Genomic DNA, 23,216 nt, shown 5'->3' with positions numbered 1-23,216 from the left:
ATTAAATTAAATTAAATTAAATTAAATTAAGTTAAATTAAATTAAATTAAAGACCAGTTCGGACAAATAATTTTCCTTGTTTTATATATATTTGTGTCTAAATGTTACCAATATAATATAATATAATGTAATGTAATGTAATATAATGTAATATAATTGAATATAATATAATATAATCACTTTTTGACAATATAATATAATATAATATAATATAATATAATATAATATAATATAATATAATATAATATAATATAATATAATATAATAAAAAAAAATTTTATTAAAGACCAGTTCGAACAAAATATTTTTCTTGTTTTGCATATATTTGTGTCTTCATGTTACCAATATAATATTTATATATATATATTATATATTATATAATATAATATATAATATATATATATATATATTATATATATATATATATTATATATTATATATATATTATATATTATATATATATATTATATATTATATAATTATATTATATTATATTATATTATATTATATTATATTATATTATATTATATTATATTATATTATATATTCATTCATTCATTTTCTTGTCGGCTTAGTCCCTTTATTAATCCGGGGTTGCCACAGCAGAACAAATCGCCAACTTATCCAGCACATTTTTACGCAGTGGATGCCCTTTAAGCCACAACCCATCTCTGGGAAAATAATGTAATGTAATGTAATGTAATGTAATGTAATATAATATAATATAATATAATATAATATAATATAATAAACTTTTTCAGCTTATTAATAAAAAATAAATAAATAAAATAAAATCTGCCAAATTGTCTTGACCATATTTTAACAATGCAATTAAAACCATGCAATATAAATTTCCTTTTTTTTTTTTTTTTTTTTTTTTTTACTTTCCATAGCTTTTTGTTTGTCCATTCAAACCTCTTGTGCTCTCTCTTGTTTTTTAGGAGCAGAAGAGGATTCTGGGATTGGGCATTACTGGTCCTGAGGGACACGTCCTGAGTCGCCCAGAGGAGGTAAAACACTTCATAAACACCATGATTGTATTTTAAATCACACCACAACAAATACACCACCAGAACACATTCACACTGCAGAGAAGTTTTTTTTTACACCAACACGGAGACAAAATAACCTTCAAACAAGCTTCAAAGGTGAATTTATTTATATAGCATCATAAAACAACATGAATGCTGGCCAAGACATGACTGAATAAAAACCAAAACACAGTACATAGTTCAATAAACAAAGGCTAATAATTTTATTCTTAAAATTGTGTTAAAAAAATTAAAAGCTGCTTTTATTTTAGCCAAAATAAACCTAAAAAGACTTTCTCCAGAAGAAAAAATATTATCAGACATACCGTGAAAGTTTCCTGATTCTGTTAAACATAATTCTGGAAATATTTAAAAAAGAAAAAAATGAAAAGGGGGGCTAATAATTCTGACTTCAACTGTATATATAAGTCAGCCAAAGAGAAGAGGAGGTAAAAAAAACACTTAAAGGTCCCATGAAGTGCTTTGAAATGTGCATTTTTTATTTGATGTTTGACCTGAAACATGAAGAGGGGTTTTGACAGTGTAGCTCCTCCCCTTTTTGATTAAAATAGGCCAATAGCGTTTCATTTTTCTCACAGCTCAGCCAGTGAGAGTGGTTGAGCTCAAGCGCATCAAATGAAAAGCAGATCATTAGCGTCTTGAAGGGGGCGGGGCATGTCAGATACTAGAGAGCATTTGATTGGTCAAGTTTTGATGAGAAACTGAAGTATGAGGTGACTTGAAGAAAACCATTAAAAATCCATTTTGGTGGAAATCACAAACTGCAAGCTTTACATGTTTATATTACTTTTATATAGCATAATTGTCTTGAGGATGTGTCAGCGTTCAGGAGCTGCTGATCTGAGTTTTACTGTAATCTGAGCTGAAGGTCAGTGAGTTTCTGCTTTTGGTTTATTGTAGGTGGAGGCCGAGGCTGTGAACCGGGCCGTGACCATCGCTAACCAGACCAACTGCCCGCTGTACATCACCAAAGTCATGAGCAAGAGCGCAGCCGACGTCATCGCACAAGCCAGGAAAAAAGGTCGATAAAAAATCTCATATAAAATAATATTAGCGTCTCAAACTGTTATATAAAGTAATTTCCTTTAAGTTACATATATATAACATAATATTTCTACATGCATAAATACTTCACAAGAATATGTCTAGGGGGCTTTGAGCTGTTTACCTCAGGCAACCCATGTATATGAAACAAATAGTTTTGAATGCGGTTTATAATGTGTATTTACTTTTGTATGATCTCTTGAATTTTTAGTTGATGTATAGTGTATTTACAAAATCTAATGTGCTGATGATACCCAGCTATACCTCTCTTTTCATCCTGATGATCCCTCGGTTCCAGCTCGCATCTCAGCCTGCCTGTTGGATATTTCACACTGGATGAAAGATCATCATCTTCAGCTGAACCTCGCAAAAACGGAAATGCTTGTAGTTTCTGCCAACCCGACTCTACACCATAACTTTTCAATCCAGATGGATGGGGCAACCATTACTGCATCCAAAATGGTGAAAAGCCTTGGAGTAACGATTGATGACCAACTAAACTTCTCTGACCACATTTCTAGAACTGCTCGATCATGCAGATTCGCACTCTATAACATCAAAAAGGTCCGACCCTTCTTATCTGAACATGCAGCTCAACTCCTTGTTGAAGCTCTTGTTCTCTCCAAACTGGATTACTGCAACTCTCTACTAGCCGGGCTTCCAGCTAACTCTATCAAACCTGTTCAGCTGCTCCAGAACGCAGCAGCACGAGTGGTCTTCAATGAACCAAAAAGAGCACATGTCACTCCGCTGCTAGTCCGTTTGCACTGGCTGCCAGTTGCTGCTCGCATCAAATTCAAAGCTCTGATGTTTGCCTACAAAGCGACTTCTGGCCTTGCTCCTTCTTATCTGCTCTCACTTCTGCAGATTTATGTGCCCTCAAGAAACTTGCATTCTGTGAATGAACGTCGCCTCGTGGTTCCATCCCAAAGAGGGAAGAAATCACTTTCGCGAATGCTCACGCTCAATCTGCCCAGTTGGTGGAATGAACTCTCTAACTGCATCAGAACGGCAGAGTCACTCGCTGTCTTCAAGAAACGACTAAAAACTCAACTATTTAGTCTCCATTTCACTTCCTAATCTGCAATTGCCTCTTTGGATATCACACTAACTTACCCCCAAAAAAAAAAAAAAAAAGTACTAATACTTCCCTTCTTAGACTTTACAGACCTGAAACTTGCCTACAGCACTTATTCATTGTTGCTTTTATAGTTGTGTAAATTGCTTCCTTGTCCTCATTTGTAAGTCGCTTTGGATAAAAGTGTCTGCGAAATGACTAAATGTAAATGTAAATAAACTATTTTAATGGAACAAAAAAATTTTGTTTTTATGTGGTTAATGATTTTAAAATAAAACAAAAAATTACATTTAAAAAAAATAACCTATTTATTAAATCAAATTAACCTAATATTTAAGTAAAAATAACCAATTATTGGGTAAAAAAAACAACAACCTAATTGTGGGGTTTAAAAATAATAACCCAATTACGTCGGTTAATTTAACCTCTGATGTGTTCTGTCCCATATTTACCCAGCAGTAGGGTTAAGTGAAGTTTTTAAACTAATTTCGAGAGGAGCGCGTGATATAATTGACTGCAGCTGGCCGCCTATCTACACTCATTAGTTAGCCAATCAGATCTATCCTAACATACGAAGAAACCCCCATCCACCCCCTTTCTCCTCCTTTCCTCCTTTACAAAAAGGGGAGCTCTCGAGAACCACCTGATCTCATACTCCCCTCACATGCTCTATGGACCTGGCGGGAGCCCTGGGCTTAACTATCTCCGAGCTCAGGGTTCTCTCCCGGGACAGCATGCCAAACCTGCTAACAGTTGTCAAGCAATATCTAAGTGTGAACTCTTGAAAAACAACCCAATTTGGGTAGTTTTTAACCCTGTGTTTTTTTAATGTGTAGAGTGATGTTGCTGAAAGTAATTAAGCTTAAAGGGATAGCTCACCCAAAAACACATGAATTTTTACTTCAAACCTCCATGAGTTTGTTTCGTCTGTTAAACACAAAGGTAGATATTTTGAAGAAAGCTGAAAACCTGCTGCCCATGACTTCCATAGTAAAAGAAACACATACTATAGAAGTCAATGGTTACAGGTTTTTTAACATTCTGCGAAATATCAAAACAATATACCATTATCAATGTTGGCAATAAATACGTACAAGACATACAAAAACATTACACACACATTTAGACCATACCTATCAACCCTCTCGTTTTTTCCAGGATTTTCCTGAATTTTACAATTCTATCCCAATATCATCCTGTAAAGGCATTTTCCCCTATTTATTCCATATTTTTAATCTTTCTATGAAGGGTGGCAATAAACATTAAAGAGCCGATCCTCCCTATACACAGCCCATACCAAAGCAATAGCGGCATTATCATGATGTAGCAAACTTAAGTGTTTATGACTTACACTTTTCGTTGAAAAAAAGGCTCCTTATGTCCACCTTTTTTGCTGTCGTCATCCTCACTTGTGTGTGTCACACACCTCACACACCTTCACACATGTGAAATTGACCCCCCCCCCCCCCCCCTCCAGTTTTGTCGCTGTTACATTTAAACGCAGCTCCAGCCTCTCACATGACAGCAGGTAAAGGCACAGCCAATCCTATTGTTCATGTATGTTTAGGGGCGGTGCGACTTGAGGAGAGAACGTGATTTAACCGTTTCAGCATGTCTAGGTTACAGTTTTTCTCAGGGCCTACTCACACTATGCCATCCGTACCGTGCCCAGGCCCGTTTCCCGGATCGTTTGAGAAGTGTGAGTGCGCTGAATCGCGCTCAAGCACGGTTCACTTGGCCGGCCCTGGCCCGGTTGGAAGAGGTGTGCCTGAGCGCGGTACACTTGGGCTTTGGCGCGGTACGCTTGTGTGTGAGTGCAAAACGCGCCAAAGCCCGAAACCGAAAGCGAGACGTGACTTTTAAGGTACTGTTTGATATGGATTTATTAATCATTCTTACTGTTCAGTGATCGCAAACTGCCGTAGTTTATTAAAGACGCAAACCCCTCACTGCACGTCAGCTGCGCGCCTTCAGCAGACCTCCTCATTCCTGCAGCACGAGAGCTTTATGATTATGAGCGCCAAAAGTGGCGGATCTGTTCGGCGAAATATCTGACTGCGTGTCTCCGCATCCCTAAGGACTGTTTGGCGAAATATTTGACTGCATGTCACTGCATATCAAACGACTGAAACGATATAACTAGAGAAATCTCCACCGTGCTACTGAGTGAGAGCGTATGGCAAGCCGTTATAGCATTTAAACTCTTGTTCTGACTATCCATAAATAAATTTAGAGATATCTCTAATTATATTTTGACTAGTCATAATTATAATTCGACTAGTCAGAATGACAATTAGAGATATCTGCAATTACAATTGTACTAGTACGAAATCAGATTGGAGATATCTGCAAATATATTATGACTAGTCATATTCCTCCATTGACTTCCATTGAAAAATATTTGCAGATATCTCTAAGTTTTGACTCGTCAAAAATCCAATTCAAGTTATCTACAACTGTAGTTCGACTATTAGTAAATTAATTAGAGATCTTCAAATATATTTGTAAATATCTCTAAATATGATGAATTAAAGACATCTCCAAATGTATTATGACTAGTAAAAACTCAGAGATATCTCTAATTACAATTGTGACGAATCAAAACTCATTTAGAGATATCTGCAAATATTTTTCAATGGAAGTCAATGGAGGAATAGGACTAGTCATGATATATTTGCAGATATCTCCAATCTGATTTCGTACTAGTACAATTGTAATTGCAGATATCTCTAATTGTTATTCTGACTAGTGGAATTATAATTATGACTAGTCAAAATATAATTAGAGATATCTCTAAATGTATTTATGGAGTCAGAACAAAGATTTAAATGCTAAAAAGGCTTGCCATAGAGAGCGCTTCTGAACAGCGCAGCAGCGATGACGTAAGCGTGCCGAGGCCCGATATGGTGTGAGCGCGGGCCGTCGGGGGAGACGGGAGGGGGGACAAGCGTGCTTTGGCCCGGTTCGAGGCAACTGTACCTAGTGTGAGTACAGCCTCAGTCGCTTTGGTGCATTTCTCACAACACTAGTGCATTTTTGCACAACATTTAATGACTTTCTCAAAACAGTTAGTACAAACTGCAAAACCGAGCTGATAACCTGCAAAAGCGTGTCACATGCTCAAAATGCATAGTTCATTTCTCAAAAGCAAGTATTCATGTCAATTAAAGTGTCAGTATCATCAAAATGAAACGTCCTGACACCATTGTTTATGAACAAGATAGTCAAATGGCGTAGTCATGTTTTCATTATGACAGTTTACTCTGGACATTTTTTCAATGCAGAAAAGTCAGATTTTGGTGACACTTCCTGAAAATGCTCAAGACAGCACTGTATACTATTCGCACAGCCATTTGAAAACTACAGCAATGTTGGACATCACAGCATTTAGTGAGGTCAGTGGCGCCCCCAGAAAATTTTCTTAGGGGTGGCCAGAAGAGGCCGCACCAAATCTTGGGGTGGCACACAAAAAAAAAATGAATTCAGTGTAATGTTATATTTTTGTTTCTGGTAAACGAAATAATGTAGTTTTATTCATTTAATTAATTCTACTTGAAATATTGCAATTTATTCTTTGAAATAATTCAGCAAGTACATGTGCAAACCAAATAAAAATCTATGTTTAGTTTAAAAACACTTTTCATATACTGTATAAATGACTTCTTTTTTTAAGTGCCTTTATTGTACATCATACGGTATATGCCATGTCTAAAATTAATGAAGATTAATGAGTTTATTATTCCCAGTGATGGGTTGCAGCTGGAAGGGCATCCGCTGTGTAAAAATGTGCTAGATAAGTTGGCGGTTCATTCTGCTGTGGTGACCCTGGATTAATAAAGGGACTAAGCCGAAAAGAAAATGAATGAAAGAATAATGAGTTTATTAATTACCCAAACAAATGAACAAACTGAACAAAAGGCATTACTATACACACTCACTATACCTAATAATATTATTTATACATATTGCTTTTTGAACCATTTTATTAATGCAGCTTCTTCTATTGATATACTGTAGCTTAAGGTAAATATTAAATAGCCATTGCTGTCTATTGAAGGTGTGTGCGTGCTGTCGATCGGGGAGGGTAGTGGTGGTTCTAGTTTAAATGACACCCTGGGCGAACCACCCTATACACCCCCACCTCTCTTGAATTGTTAGATTTGTTATTCAATAAATATAACAATGTATTTATATTTATTCTAAATAAATATAAATAATATTAATATACAATTATTATTCTAAATAAATAACAGAAATCAGTCCTAAATATTACTGGAAAACAACAACTGGAGTGATATGCCAACATCACTTAAGAAACCTTTTGCATGAAAATTAATTATGACAATTCTAAAGAATACAAAAAATGTATTATAGAATTATCTGTGGTCTTAGACCAGATCATGGCTGAGAAATCATGTTATGAAGTCTTACCTCCCTGACTCATTATCCCTCCTTTCTGCTTTAAAGGCATGCTTAGTGAAAGTAACATCATCATCATCATCATCATCATCATTATATTATATAAACTTTAAACGACTTTCAAAACTCGCTGCGTGCCGACACTTCTGCACAAAAGGCTGTTACTCCGGTTTCACGGGGCATGAGCGGTGCCTATTATGTCGGCGTGCATGCAAACAACCAACCGGGATTCACACAGGAGTGCGTGAGGCGCGCGGGAATGGTTTTCCGCGCGCATGCATCAGTTTGCTTTCACCAGCATTGAACCAGAGGGGGAGAGCTACGTCAGTAACACCAACAATAATTTAGTGACTGCATTTTATTTATTTATTTATGTATTTATTTATTTATCTAAATATTGGGAATTTATAAGTTCATTTAAATCAATAATGTCAACCGCAAAATTTTATTGGGGTGGCCAAAGGGGTGGCCACAGGGGTGGCCAGAGTTTACCGAGGGGTGGCCGTGGCCACCCCTGGCCACCCCTTGGAGGCGCCCCTGAGTGAGGTATCTGAGTACAAGACACTGAATATGTATGTTTCACATTTTTACAGCCTTTGCTCGTTGCAATTCTAATTTATTCACAGCATTGTGCAAAAGAATAAACACACCCTTATTTACAACAAGCATAAGCTTCCATTGGGTAGAGCTGTGCACAACTGTAAACAATATTGCAGTACATAATGGAACTGAACCTACAACACACACAGAGCTGTAAATCATTCATCAAATTGTTCATTTTAGAAGACATTTTCAGAAAAATAAAGATTTAATTTTTTTTAATAAAATTTGCTAGACAGATTTTGACAACTAGTTCAACATTTGTGTATGTAATGACTCAAGTAATGAAATGAGGACTATTAGTTTTATGTAGAATGACTATTCAGCATTCACAAGTTTAGACTGACATGACATAAGCAAACGATAATGTTATAAACAGCAGAGGGTTGTATGAAAGCAGTTGATGCAAGTCCAAAAGCATTCGCAATTTGTTGAAAGGAATGAGAAACTGCTACTAGGATGTGCACAAATGACTAATTGTTTTGAGAAATGCATGACCTGTTGTGCAAATGTAAATAGTGTAGTGAGAAATGCACCAAAGCGACTGAGAAAAACTGTAAGATAATTAAATTATTGGCGGGGACATTTCAGTAGTTGGTGGATATTGGTGGGGACGCGTCCCCTCCGTCCATGCTAAATCTTCGCCCCTGAATGTAGCATACTATTTATTCTGTCCTTTGTAAATATTAATTAATAAAACATATTAATGACTGCTTCAACTGTTTATTTACAATGAAACAGCTCAAGATGAACATATTTAGTCATTTGGGGAATTTATTTATTTAATTTTTGTTCCTTATTTTCAGATCCCAATGTTGACTGGTAAGATGTAGACACAATAAGGTCAATTGTGTGTCAGTTAACCTCTGATGTCTCCTGTACTTCGTCTGCAGGAACCGTGGTTTACGGCGAGCCCATCTCTGCCAGTCTGGGAACAGACGGCACTCACTACTGGAGCAAGAACTGGGCCAAAGCTGCAGCCTTCATCACGTCTCCACCACTGAGCCCCGACCCAACCACACCGGACTACCTCAACTCACTGCTGGCCTGGTGCGTTCAATGATGCATTGTAGGACGTTAGATTACAATCGGACCACAGTGAGGTTTAGGGTGCTTTCACACTTGGTTAAATTGCCTGGTCCGAACCTAAGTTTAATTGCCCCCCCGTGCCACCTTCTCGACTGGTTTGCGTTCACTCCATCTTCTTTCTATCTGAACCCCGGTACGTTTGCATCATCAAGCTGCTGTTGTGTGTACAGCTGTTACTATATGATGGCCACGAAAGCAAAGCCCCAAAATGAAAAGATGTACACACAATGGCCATTCTAATTTAACTGAATCTTTTGCTTTTGGGAACATACAGAAAGCCACTTGCGTTTTTCTGCCGCAAAAATATTAAAAACGTTCAGGACATCACTCGACATCTGCAGAAGTCGTTTTCGAAGACGAGCAAACATCATCACTGTGTTTGCCCTGGCTCAGTCACGATTGTCGCCAAGGTAACGTTAGGTCAGCGGGGCTCAAACTCTGTCCTGGAGGGCCAATGTCCTAAAAGTTTAGTTACAACCCCAATCAGACACACCTGGGCTAGCTAATCAAGCTCTTACTCGGCTTTCTAGAAACATTTTTGCAGGCGTGTTGACATAAGTTAAGAGCTAAAATCTGCAGGACACCGAGTTTGGACACCCCTTCATTAGGTGATACACACACACACACACACACACGAATGAACATTATGAAAACTAAAGTTTGTTGTACAGTTGGTGGTTCACTTCTGTTATTTGGTACGATTGCATTCATATGAGAAGTGAACCATACCAGAGTTAGCATGAGCTGTACCCCAGACCACCTCTTTCAGACGGGCTCTGGTATGGATTAAATGTGCGCACCCGAGTTCAGAAGACAGTGTTCACACTAGCTAAACGCAGTGTACTTTGACGTGAAATAGACCTGGGCGCAGAGCAAAAGTGCTAGTGTGAAAGCACCTTTGGACATTAAAGACTGGTGTGTGTGTGTGTGTGTGTGTGTGTGTGTGTGTGTGTGTGTGTGTGTGTGTGTGTGTGTGTGTGTGTGTGTGTGTGTGTGTGTGTGTGTGTGTGTGTGTGTGTGTGTGTGTGTGTGTGTGTGTGTGTGTGTTTGTGTGTGTGTGTGTGTGTGTGTGTGTGTGTGTGTGTGTGTGTGTGTGTGTGTGTGTGTGTGTGTGCGTGTGTGTGTGCGTGCGTGCATGTGTGTGTGTGTGTAAGGAACAATGTTGATAGGTGATCACCAGAGGTCGGCATAATACATAAAAACTATTGGCTTGTCAAGTCTGTTTTGTTTCTTGAAATAAATAATTGTGGGTACTATTTCAGCTAGTTCACTAGGAATTTTTTTTACTTTTATTTAGATTTTAAATAATAATAAATATATAAAAATAAATAGCAGACTTGTCTTGTCCCTAGGGTGGTAAGTCCCACAGACTTGTGGGATTAAACAAGATTAGACATTAAAAAAAACATTTAAATTCCTGTCCAGAGAGGTCATGTTTTGATCTTCGATTGGTCTCACGCAGTCTTGCGATTTCGCAGGTCAGAGTTCACCAATTTTAAACTTTGCAACGCAGTGAACTGCAAAACCTGTCGCACGAGCTTGTGTTTCCGGTCTGACGCATTCGGTTGCTTATGAATGAAAGTCTATGGGGCAAAAAGTCCATTGTAATTTAAAAGTCGCAGCTTAATTTATTTACATTTTACACTAGGAGAACAAAACCTTTATTGTTTTAGTACTTGCAATTGAATGTAATGCATATTAAACTGGTGACACATCTTTTTCATGAATCGTCTCATTTTGTCTTCAACTACAGCAGCAGTACTTGATTACTTTGATTACAGTAGATTACCGCAAACTCCTAAAATGCAGTAAGTTAATGTAAAAGTTTTAAAATGACCCACAATGCAGTGCATATTATAGTAGTGAACGGTAAGGAATGGATGTGGTATTTTACTGGCCATTTGTGCAGTGAATAAAGTCTAACAGTGTACTATTAAAGGTTTTCCAACGAAGACCTGGCATTGTATTGTCAAAAACCCTGATATGGACCATGCACAGAAACATTAGTGTGTGTGTGTGTTGTGTGGTTGTTTTAATGATTTGTGTGTGTGTTTGTGTGTGTGTGTGCAGTGGCGATCTGCAGGTGACGGGCAGCGCTCACTGCACCTTCAACACGTCTCAGCGGGCCGTCGGTAAAGACAACTTCACCTTCATCCCTGAGGGAACCAACGGCACCGAGGAGAGAATGTCCATCATCTGGGACAAGTGTGTGGTGAGAGACGCTGCGTTCATACACTCACAGACACATTGTATGAGGCCTGATGCTGCCCTGACCAAATGACATTTTATTTGTATTTAAATCAATTTGCTTTAATTGAAGTAATATTGTGTTTCTCAATGTTTGCACTATATAGCAAACATATAATTAATCATAATGTTTATTATGATTAATTATTTTATAAATATATTCAACATTATTTAGAAATATGATATATACAAGTCAGAATTACGAGCCCCCCTTTGAATTTCTTTTGTTTTTTAAATATTTCCCAATTGTTGTTTAACAGAGCAATGAAATTTTCACAGTGTGTCTGATAATATTTCTTTCTACTGGAGAAAGTCTTATTTGTTTTATTTCGGCTAGAATAAAAGCAGTTTTTAATTTTTTAATAACCATTTTAGGGTCAGTATTATTAGCCCCTTTAAGCTTTTTTTTCTCGATAATCTACAGAACAAACCATCGTTATACACTAACTTGCCTAATTACCGTAACCTGCCTAGTTAACCTAATTAACCTAGTTAAACCTTTAAATGTCACTTTAAGCTGTATAGAAGTGTCTTGAAAAAAATCTAGTCAAATATGATTTACTGTCATCATGACAAAGATAAAATAAATCAGTTATTAAAGATGAGTTATTAAAACTATTTTGTTTAGAAATGTGCTAAAAAATCTGCTCTCCGTTAAACAGGGGGCTAATAATTCTGACTTCAACAATTTATATATATATATAATATAAATATATACACACATATGTGTGTGTGTGTGTGTGCGTGCGTGCGTGCGTGCGTGTGCGTGCGTGTGTGTGCGTGTGTGTGTTTGGCTTTGAAAGTAATTCATGAATGGACATCATATCAGAGTCGGCCCAAGGCATAAGCGAGCTAAGCAGCTGCTTAGGGCCCCATGGCCACCAGGGGGCCCCCAAGAGTGCATGAAATTACTAACTTTCGTTTTTGTTCTAGTTTGTTGGAGAGTTTGGTTATAGATTATGGGTGGGGCAAATATATCAATATGCTCTGGCGCCAAGAATCGATATTTATCTAAATGTACAAAAGATCTGAATTAATTAATCTATTTTGACTGCAGCCATTTACCGCTGTGACTGCAGTACACCCAGCTGCCACCAGGTGGCTTCTCCCGTAATGGTGGATCAACAACACATCAGAGACGCACCAGCCTTTTTAACCACTGACAGATGAGCGATTGCAATTGTGAAACTTTATACAGGAATATGGGCTCACACTATTTAATTCCGCAAAAATATATAAAGATATCAATAGGACAAGAACACATAATTTGAAGGGTTTTTACTTTATTTAACCCTTGCAGACCTTTGCAAAGTCTTGTAGATGGTGTTTTTGCTGAAAATATTAGATAAATTAAAAAGAAAAACTTAAAATAATGTTCTTTTTAAATTGATGAGTAAATAACTAATGTTCTCCACTGCTGGAAGCATTATAAGTGCTCAGAGGAGTCTGTGCTCACCTTTCTGAGCATTCCAATCAGTTACTGTTCTTGAAGAAAATATATTAGTCTAGTGGCAATGCAACATTTTGCATGATTAAAAATAAACCAGGGCTATGCATAAAATACATCAAATAAGTTGGCCAAGTTGTAATAAATGTCTTCAGCTTACAGAAAACTAGAAAGCAATAAATTGCTATTTTAACTGTTTTCTAACATGCACAGTTGAAGTCAGTATTATTAGCCCCCCTGAATTATTAGCCCCCCTGTTTATTTTTCCCTAATTTCTGTTTAACAGAGAGCAGATTTTTTTCAACACATTTGTAAACATAATCGTTTTAATAACTCATTTCTAATAACTGATTAATTTTATTTTTGCCATGATGACAGTAAATAATATTTGACTAGATATTCTTCAAGACACTTCTACACAGCTTAGTGTCATTTAAAGGCTTAACTAGGTTAATTGTGATGCTGCTGCTCTGATTAATTTAGAGATGAACCCTCTATCTCTGCATTTTTCAGCTTGTTGAACAGTTGTGTGCTTTTTTTTACACAGTTGCAATACTATAAACGTGCTTTTAATGAAAGAAATGCATCTTATAACTTTTTGACGCATTTTTTACTCTTCATTTGCAAAAGATTTTATATATCATGGTTGGTTTTCTTCTGATCAAATTTCACAGCCATGTACTATGAATCATTGACAGTTGGTAAATACTGCAAAAATTCTTTCCTTTTTATTGTTTTTGTCTTCTTTCTAGTCCAAATATGTAAAAAAAATCTTTCTAATTTTCTAGAAAGATTTTCTGTGGAAAATGATTCTTGATTTAATTTGATTTTGATTTAAAGTGATTTTTTTTTAGATATTTGAACTAGAAAATACAAAAAGCATATGTAAGAAAAAAAGCATATTTTATAATGTAAGCAACACAGATACAGCAAATAAAATTGATAACGCATTTTAAATTTAAAGTGTGCAAATAATCAAGGATTAAAGATAATTTATCATATTGTGTGCACCAAGGGGGCCCCAAATAAAATTCTGCTTAGGGCCCCCTAAAGGCTTGGGCCGGCCCTGCATCATATGGTAGTGAACTTGGACCCAGAACCCTCTAAATTGAGCCTTGAGCCTTATTTTTTTCCAGAAGAAAAAAATATTATCAGACATACTGTGAAAATTTCCTTGCTCTGTTAAACATCATTTCGGAGATATTTAACAAAGAAAACAAAATTCAAAGAGGGACTAATAATTCTGACTTTAACTGGATAGATAGATAGATAGATAGATAGATAGATAGATAGATAGATAGATAGATAGATAGATAGATAGATAGATAGATAGATAGATAGATAGATAGATAGATAGATAGATAGATAGATAGATAGATAGATAGATAGATATTATTTATTTGGAAATAACACTATTTTGCACAATATACTATGCTTGTATTTGGTGTTTAAATTCAGTATAATATATAACTTCATCATCCCTGTGAACTCTTTGTGAGCTGATCTTCAAAATGAACGCTCTGCTCCTCAGGTTACAGGTAAGATGGATGAAAACCAGTTTGTGTTAGTGACGAGCACCAACGCAGCCAAGATCTTCAACCTGTACCCGCGCAAGGGCCGCATCGCTGTGGGCTCTGATGCCGATCTGGTGCTTTGGGACCCCGACGCCACCAAAATCATCTCCGCCAAGAGTCACCACCTGGTGAGGAAAAACTGATAACCATATGTGTTGTGCTGTGAGTTAACATGAACTAACAATGAACGTAATATTATATAACATTATATATTATATGAGCATTATCATACGAGTAGCAGTGCGATGTGGCGATATGGGTGACGATATACAGCCATATTGCTCTGCTACTCGTGTGATAATGCATTTATACAGTTCGACAGCATCGTGTATATAAAAAAGAGAATCAAACAAGGAGAGTCTCAAAATCCTTTTGTATGAGGAACTACTTTCTTCCGCCATTCATTCACATCTGCAGCTAACCGTCAGAACAGAAGAAATCGGTGCTAGTTTAACATAACATTAGTCATAACAGCAGAAAGTGTCCCTTTAGAGCTAGTGTTTGAATGATTCTCTAGCATAGGGGTGCCCAAAATATTCTTCTGAAGGGCCAAAAACCAAACTTGATTGAAGCTAATTAGGTAATTTCCAAATTTTGTTTAATAATTTTTTAAAAGACTGGAAAACAATCTTTATATTAACTCATACATCATAATTTTTTGTACATTTTATAATGAACTTATTACAGTAAAAACTAAAACAATCTAATTTATAACACTAGTTTTTGCCTTATTTGCTCACTGATGCCTTCTACATAGTCCTCTATCCGCCTAGTGGCATTATTTACATTTTTAAAAATCTGATTCATTTACACCATTCGATCGAAACATTTCATTTCAGTTTGTTTGTAGCTCAGCAATAAAACAGTCGAATAAAAAAAGATTACATCAAATTATAATTGTAATTGACGATCTCTTTTAAAGGCTTTCGCCTCAACCCTCTTCATCCTTTTCACTCTTTTTTAGATGGGATGGTGGGCGAAATCAAAGGTTACAATCGGCCAACCTTGGCCTACTGGCCTTACTTTGGGCATCTCTGCTCTAGCGTCTAAATGTCTGAAGTGATTACAAAGCAGGTGATTTTGCTCACAATTTAAGACTATAAGGCTGAACAGCATGAAATGCCATCAGTCTACAGAGACTTCCCAGTATTTCTCTTTTGCAATCTGGAGATCACAATAATTAACCCCGAAAAAGCCAAAGCAAAGCAAACACTACCAGATTACTGTTGTGTTTGCGATAAGGAAAAACACTGAACACATGCTGACATTTCTTCTTTCTTACTTTTTTTTAGCTAGTCTGATGTAACGAAAGCAAGCGATGCATTAAAAACAAACAGATAGCCACCTTAAAAGTAACTCAGGGTTAAACAAAAAGTGGCCACCGCAAAATACTACATTCCTCATATGTAAGTTCCATCTCACACTCAATAGGCTACAAGTAATGTGGTGTGAATACAGCACGACAACATACAAAAGAAAGAGATCGACTTAAAATGCTACTTACCTATTTATTAATGATTTGATCAGCTGTAGTTTGTAGCTTTCCGCTGTTTACCTCCTCTAATGCTGCGTTCATACCAGACGCGGAACGCGCGTCAAGTGCGAGTGGTTGACATGTTAATTCAATGCAAACGCGCGAATAGCCATCCTGCGGCGCGATATGGGTGAATGACGCAGCGCGAATGACGTGAATTGCGCGATAGGCGCGGTGCGAATGTCGTGATACCCGCAAATTGAGCGTTTTTGCACGTTTGACGCGCGAGTCGCTCGAGTTCGAAAATCTGAACTTCAGCGGACATTCGCACCGCGTTAACCAATCAGGAGCTTGCTCTTGTGGGGGTGTGATTTTGACGTATCGCATGTTGTCCCGGGCAAAATCCTCCAGCCGACATCGACAAAAAGTTCAGCAAACTGGGCTCGGCTCAGTCAGAAGCGCCGCTGAAAGCCTCCATCATCCAGGTTCAGTTTCTGGAGGAGTTTATGAGCTCACAGAGCTGGATGCACCTCTGAAAGGATCTAGTGGACTCAGACACGACCCTAAAAGTATTCGTGCAATTTTTCAGTCTTCATAAAGCACTTAAACACTGTTATGTTCTTCATAAAATCCATGTTAGCCATTTAGCAATGAAGCTAGAGTCACCGGGCAGATAGAAGCCCTGCCCATCACGCGAATCCGCGTCTGTTCTGAAGTGAATTTGACGCGAGAATGAAGCAGATTTGACGCGCGAATAAAGCGGGGTTTGATGCGCGAATGAAGCGAGTAAACTCAAATGTTCACGCGGCTATTTACGTGCAGATAGCGCGATGTATCCGTGCGTTCCGCGTCTAGTGTCAAGGCAGCATTAGGGCTTATTATGCAATCTCTGTTGCCATCTTGTGGACAGAAAACGTCAGTCGTGCTCTGCTCAGTATGATAGACTGATGGATGCTGATGTGTTGTATCTCTGAAATTATAAATATTTAAAATAGGCACTGTCTTTATAAATAAACTGCATAGTTGCAATCAAAACAACTACATTATCGACTAAAAAAGCCTCAAAAGTACATTATGTTGTCCAACAGTTGCAATATTTGTCAAATTGTAGTCCTCTGCTTGCCACTCGTGTGGGCGGGGTAATACAGAATAGAACACAGGAGTTTTGATATTGCAGAAAATTGCATGGCTATCAGCCAATCAGATTTGAGAACCAAACAGAACTGTTGTATAAAAAATAGTTCATTCATTTTCTTTTCGGCCTAGTCCCTTTATTAATCAGGGGTCGCCAAAGTGTAATGAACCGACAACTTATTCAGCATATGTTTTACACAGCGGATGCCCTGCCAGTCCAGTATAATTCCAGTATAGTTCCAATATAATATAATATAATATAATATAATATAATACATAATGTTTTAGGATTATTTAATATTTAGTGACCTACTACTACTGTATGTGCTGTGGGTTGTGCTGAAATACATAATATTTTAATGATTTGTTTAAAGATCTGAGAGGTTTTCCCTGATTAATGCGTCTCTCAGGCGGTGGAGTATAACATCTTCGAGGGTATGGAGGTGCGTGGAGCTCCTCTAGTGGTCATCAGTCAAGGGAAGGTTGTTCTCGAAGAGGGAAACCTGCACACTACTGAGGGCTCTGGACGCTACATCAGCCGCAAACCCTTCCCAGACTACGTCTACAAGAGGATAAAGGCCCGCAGCAGGGTACATGCATGCACTCACACACACATCCAGACATTGTGGTTTTAAAAAGCAATGCACCATTCTTCACTTTTGTTGATGGCCAATCACGATACCCTAAAATGATTTATTTGATATACTACATTTTTTTAAAGGTAAGTGGTTGCAAACTATTATATGGGCTCAATTTAAACAAACAGATTAAGTTGAACATTACTAAATTCAGTTTGTTGGTAAGGTTCCAGACACAGTGGTTATAAATAGTAATGCACCATTCATCATTTTTATTATGGCCAATCATGAAACTGTAATAAGTCGGGTACAAGAATAGTCAGAAACAGAATTGTCAGACAGGCAAAGGTTAAAACAGGAACAGACAGGAGCATGAAGATAATCCAAAGTTTATCATGGCTGGAAAACACTAGCTGTGCATATAACCCACTGACACTGAATATTGAGTAGAGTGTAGTGGTGTAACGAATCACAAATCTCAAAATTCAGATCTCATTATGTTTTTTTAAATCATGGATCGGACCATTTTTCGGATCAGCCAACAAGGGGAGGAGACAAATCGTCAGCTTGGAACTATAAGTACTATTGTATCTGCTTTTTGAATGATTTTGAGATATTGAGCTTCAAAGATTTTGCATTTCATATAGCAAACAGTATGGGCCCTATTATACACCCGGCTCAATGCGGCGCAAGACGCGACGCAATTGTTGTTTGCTAGTTTAAGCTTGGTCGTTTTGAGTCGTTTTGACATTTTGCACCCCGCTGTTTAAATAGCAAATGCATTTGCGCTCATATGTGCGCCCATAGGTGTTCTGGTCTAAAAAAAGAGGCATCTTAAGGTACATTGCTGGCGCGTTGCTATTTTGAGGATCTAAAATAGATTGTTCAAACGACCAAATCAGGTCAATAGTCCAGCGTAGAGCACGTTAGTTGTGTGCCTTGCTTACACATTGCTTAAAATACACAGGATGTACAGCAATACGCAAATATCTTTACAAATGAAAAATAACTAAAGGATTAAAATATTACAAAAATTATCATTTTCTAGCCTACATAAATATAAAAACCTCTGCCTTCGTGTCTTCTTTATCTCGGGGGGCTTTATTCATATTAATTTGCTTTTGTATAATGTTATTATTGTTAGCAATATTATTTATTATACGCATATTTATATTTGTTTTATTAAAAACAAGCTTAGATTTGCCCACCTGTCAGGTTTTAGACTTTATGGGGCACAGCATGTGTTTTAGGATATAACTCAGTTTTTTGAGCACACTTCGTTATTATTGTTCATTTATTCGTTTGCTGGAAATTAGAACTGAAGTTAGAAATAGTTTTGAAACGAACTTTGCGCTTAACAAACTAAATTATTTATGTATAGGCTAATTGATGTCTGTGCCTTCTACACGTTTCCCTATCCACGAGAGTGAAAGTGAAATTAAAGAATGAGGAGGCTCATATCTCATTCTCACGCTGCAGATGCTCTGTTTAACTGTTTTTTCTCTAGTGAAGCGTTCCGTTTTTCCACTTACAAAGTTGGCTATGTAAATAGCAAATGCGCTATGGCGTGACGCAACTGACTCTTAAAGGGAATGAGAGATGAGACTCTGATAGGTTTATTTTCAAAACACTATAACTCATTAAGAGAATAATTTCAACCCTGTTAGACCATGCGCCACGGAGCAAAGTGGATTTTTCTGTCCTTAAAATAGCAAAAGTGGATTCGGGCACGCTCTTAATGCTTTTGCGCCCTGCGCTTTGCACTTTGCGCCTGGATTGTCAAAATAGAGTCCTATGTGTGTAACATTTTTTTTTTTAAATAAAAAGTCTTAATGTAAACAACTTAAAAAAAAACATCCCATAATGTAGATGAGTTGTCATTTAATAAGAATTTGTCAATATGTCAATTTTGACAAAAATGTCAGATAGAACCTCATAATTCTAATGTGATGAAATGTAATTTGCTTTCCATTTATTTAAAAAACAGTTCTGCAGGAAACTTTTAGTTTTAACAAACAGAACTTAGAAGCTGTAATTTTATTAAAAATAAAATGAGGAAATAATCAGCTGAAAAAAAATAAAATAGTAAAATATTCAGTAGTGTGAAAAATTCAATGTTACTCCTACTGTTTCTGCTAACGCTAAATGCGCTATTTATTTTTAGTCTTATTTTAATAAATGATTCAGTTATTCACTCATAAATCTTCATTGCTAGATGATCCTTTTTTAGGAATTATTCAGTGTCATATTTTTGATTTCTGATTGTCGCCACCTATTGGTTAAATAATGGAATTGATGCCTACAACTTTCATTTTTAAGCATCAGGTTAAATGCATGACAGTGATTTTATTCTTTACCATAAACATCATTGATTAAGCTGAAGCATAAACTGTTCTCCTAGTACATCTGTGTTATTTGACTGTTTGTAACTTCATAACTAACTAAAAAGACTAAAGACTGAATCTCCTTGTTGATTTTTCCATTTTTCAAACACAGATGTGAATGCAGCGATTCGAAGGATTAATAAGCATATGCAAATCACCATCATTTATAATTGATGTTGTGTGGGTGTAAGCTCACGACTTTTAAGTGATTAATCGTGAAGCTTACACTGAATTCATTAATGCAGGCTAAACAAGTGACAGAAAAGACCTTTAATAACCTGGGAAACCCACTACATCGCCAACAGTGGTGTAAAGTAACATTACAAATACTCAAATTACTGTAATTGAGTAGTTTTTCTCAGAAATTGTACTTTACTAAGTAGTTTTATAAATGTGTACTTTTACTTTCCCTTGAGTACATTTTTAGTGCAGTATCTGTACATTTACTCCACTATTTCCTTCAACCTGCAGTCACTACTTTATTCTTTCTTGTCTATGGAGATTAGAAAAATCAGTCCTGTGATTTTCTGTCGAATCACACATAGAAGGTAAATCTCAAGACATGTGCACTTTACATTGCAGCAAACTGTTTGGAAGCATTCAATTCAATTATAGCAAACCAACTCTAAGAGGGGCGTGGTTAAGAATATTGATATACAGTTGCTATGGAAACCGTCAGATTGATGTCAACATAAGGACAGGCACTCCAAACGCAGAAGCAAATGGTCAGATTTTGATTGAAGAAACAAACATTTTAACTTGGTGTATTAACTTGCACAGATTAATTAGTCACTTTGAGAATGGTAAATTTTGATTTCACATGGACTTAAAAACATGACAGAATAATAGAAGTTTAAGATGAACTAAAAAAAAGTCGAGTTATTAGTTGCGCATGAGGGACAAAAAAACATTCATTTAAAAAAAAAATGGGTTTTTAATTTATTGAGAAGGTCTTTAAAATCTGTTTACAAAACAAATAAATCTTTGATAAATTCTATTAGTATTATTTAGAAACAAAGCCTTTTAGTTTTATTTTGATTATTATTGCTTATTTTTATTTTATTATGGTTTTATGGTTAGTAGTTCATGGTTGTGGAAAAGCAGAACAATGTGTTACTTATTTTTGTATGTGTATGATATTGTATCTGCACAAAATGTTAGTAAATATATTTGGCAAAAAAAAAACCTTCAATCAGTGCGTTTTCAATTATAAATACTTTGTTCTGTTGATGTATTTTTGATGTAGCTTGCTGAGCTTCGTGGAGTCCCCCGAGGTCTATATGACGGTCCGGTGTGTGAGGTCACAGTGACGCCCAAGGTCATGACCCCTGTGACCTCTGGTAAAACTTCGCCAGTTAAACCTGCACCTCAACCCGTTCGCAACCTGCACCAGTCTGGATTCAGCCTGTCGGGTGAGTATACAGCTGGATATACCACACTTATTTACTTAAAAAGTTCACCACTACGATAATGACAAAATACCCTTTTTTTTTTTCAATATGCAAAAATAAAAAAAACCCAAGCGGGTTTTTTGCCCTCGAGTCCTAATCATTTGATTTTGCTTATCTACCTACATCAAAACCCAATCCCATACTTAATAATACATCATACATAAGAAAAAATAAAGAAGAGTGAAGAAACAGATCCAGGATGCTTCTTTTTTTTTATTTCATTTATTCATTTTCTTCTCGGCTTAGTCTCTTTATTAATACGGGGTCACCACAGCGGAATGAACCAACCACTTATCCAGCAAGTTTTTACGCAGCGGATGCTCTTCCAGCTGCAACCCATCTCTGGGAAACATCCACATACACACACTCATACACTACGGACAATTTAGCCTACCCAATTCACCTGTACCGCATGTCTTTGGACTGTGGGGGAAACCAGAGCACTCAGAGGAAACACACGCGAAGGCAGGGAGTACATGCGAACTCCACACAGAAACTCCAACTGAGCCGAGGTTCGAACCAGCGACCTTCTTGCTGTGAGGCGACAGCACTACCTACTGCGCCAGTGCCTCGCCCCTTATTTTTTATTTAAATCACCTTATTTTAACATTCAGCAACTCTGCTAACGAACAGAGCACTTCATTATGGTAGCTTGAACAATCAAGTAATAAATAACATCAATTCTTTACTTTTGGACTTTAGTGCAACATTAAATTAAAAAATCTAATATGAAAACAAACAGCACCTCTACTTAAAATACCCGGCAGGCATGTGCTATCTTGGCTGTGATGTCCTGTGCCTTCACGCTGTCCCGGGGCATTTTTTCCTCACCTCTTCAAACTCTCCTGGAGTGTGAGCTGACTGGTCTTCGTTTGGGTCGCCTGGGTAAATTCGCTGTATTGTGTCGGGTGTTTGTTTTTGAGGTGCCTTATCAGGTTTGTTGTGCTAAATGTAACCATTTCCTTTCCTACTCTTGCAATCCGAAGTTTACATATCTCACAGTTTGCTATGGCTTTAATGCGCGACACCTCTACATCCTCAGGCAGTATGCCGGATGCATTACCCCGATCTGTTCCGGGAACTCGCGATTCTCAAATGAAGCACATTCATTCATTCATTTTCTTGTCGACTTAGTCCCTTTATTAATCCGGGAACTTATCCAGCACGTTTTTACCAAGCGGCAACCTCCCGCTCTCCCTCAGGAAGCCAATACGGAAGTAACTAAAACTGCAATTCATCCAAAATTCCGTCTCTAGTCCTGGCCGCTCCTGGCTCCAAAACAGAGCAAATTTCAATTGAGCCCACTGTTAGAATGGCCAACTTTACAGCAGAAAAAAAGGTGTTTACAGCCTGGTACAAAAAAAGATTTTGGTTAATACAGCTAATATTACCCTTCATGATAACTGAGGGGGGTGAATTTTTTTAGAACTCATCCGTTTCCTTTATATTAAGTTATATTAAGTTTGCATAATTAAGGGAGTGGCCACTTGAGTGACAGCAATGTCTCGTATTTATCAGCATATTTCACCTTAAAGACACTAAATATAGCATATTCTATGACATAAAAGTAAAATGTGTAAACCCACACATAGGAACCCGAAAAAAGAGAATTTTAGATGGCACTTAAGAGGTTTTCACATCTGAA

General features: G+C 37.0%; 1 protein-coding gene across 1 annotated transcript in view; it reads left to right on the top strand.

The window, feature by feature from the left end:
- dpysl2a (dihydropyrimidinase like 2a) overlaps positions 1-23,216 on the top strand; it is a 67,579-nt gene that overhangs the window by 42,421 nt on the left and 1,942 nt on the right. Inside the window, exons 7-13 of the mRNA XM_003199046.7 lie at positions 942-1,010; positions 1,953-2,073; positions 9,087-9,243; positions 11,353-11,494; positions 14,508-14,678; positions 17,569-17,748; positions 21,367-21,532. Of these exons, the coding sequence (XP_003199094.1) occupies positions 942-1,010; positions 1,953-2,073; positions 9,087-9,243; positions 11,353-11,494; positions 14,508-14,678; positions 17,569-17,748; positions 21,367-21,532 (1,006 nt within the window). The remainder of the gene's footprint in view (positions 1-941; positions 1,011-1,952; positions 2,074-9,086; positions 9,244-11,352; positions 11,495-14,507; positions 14,679-17,568; positions 17,749-21,366; positions 21,533-23,216) is intronic.

Source organism: Danio rerio, chromosome 8 (assembly GCF_049306965.1).
Source record: "Danio rerio strain Tuebingen ecotype United States chromosome 8, GRCz12tu, whole genome shotgun sequence".
NCBI lineage: Eukaryota > Metazoa > Chordata > Actinopteri > Cypriniformes > Danionidae > Danio > Danio rerio.
This window is presented reverse-complemented; position numbering and strand designations above follow the sequence as displayed.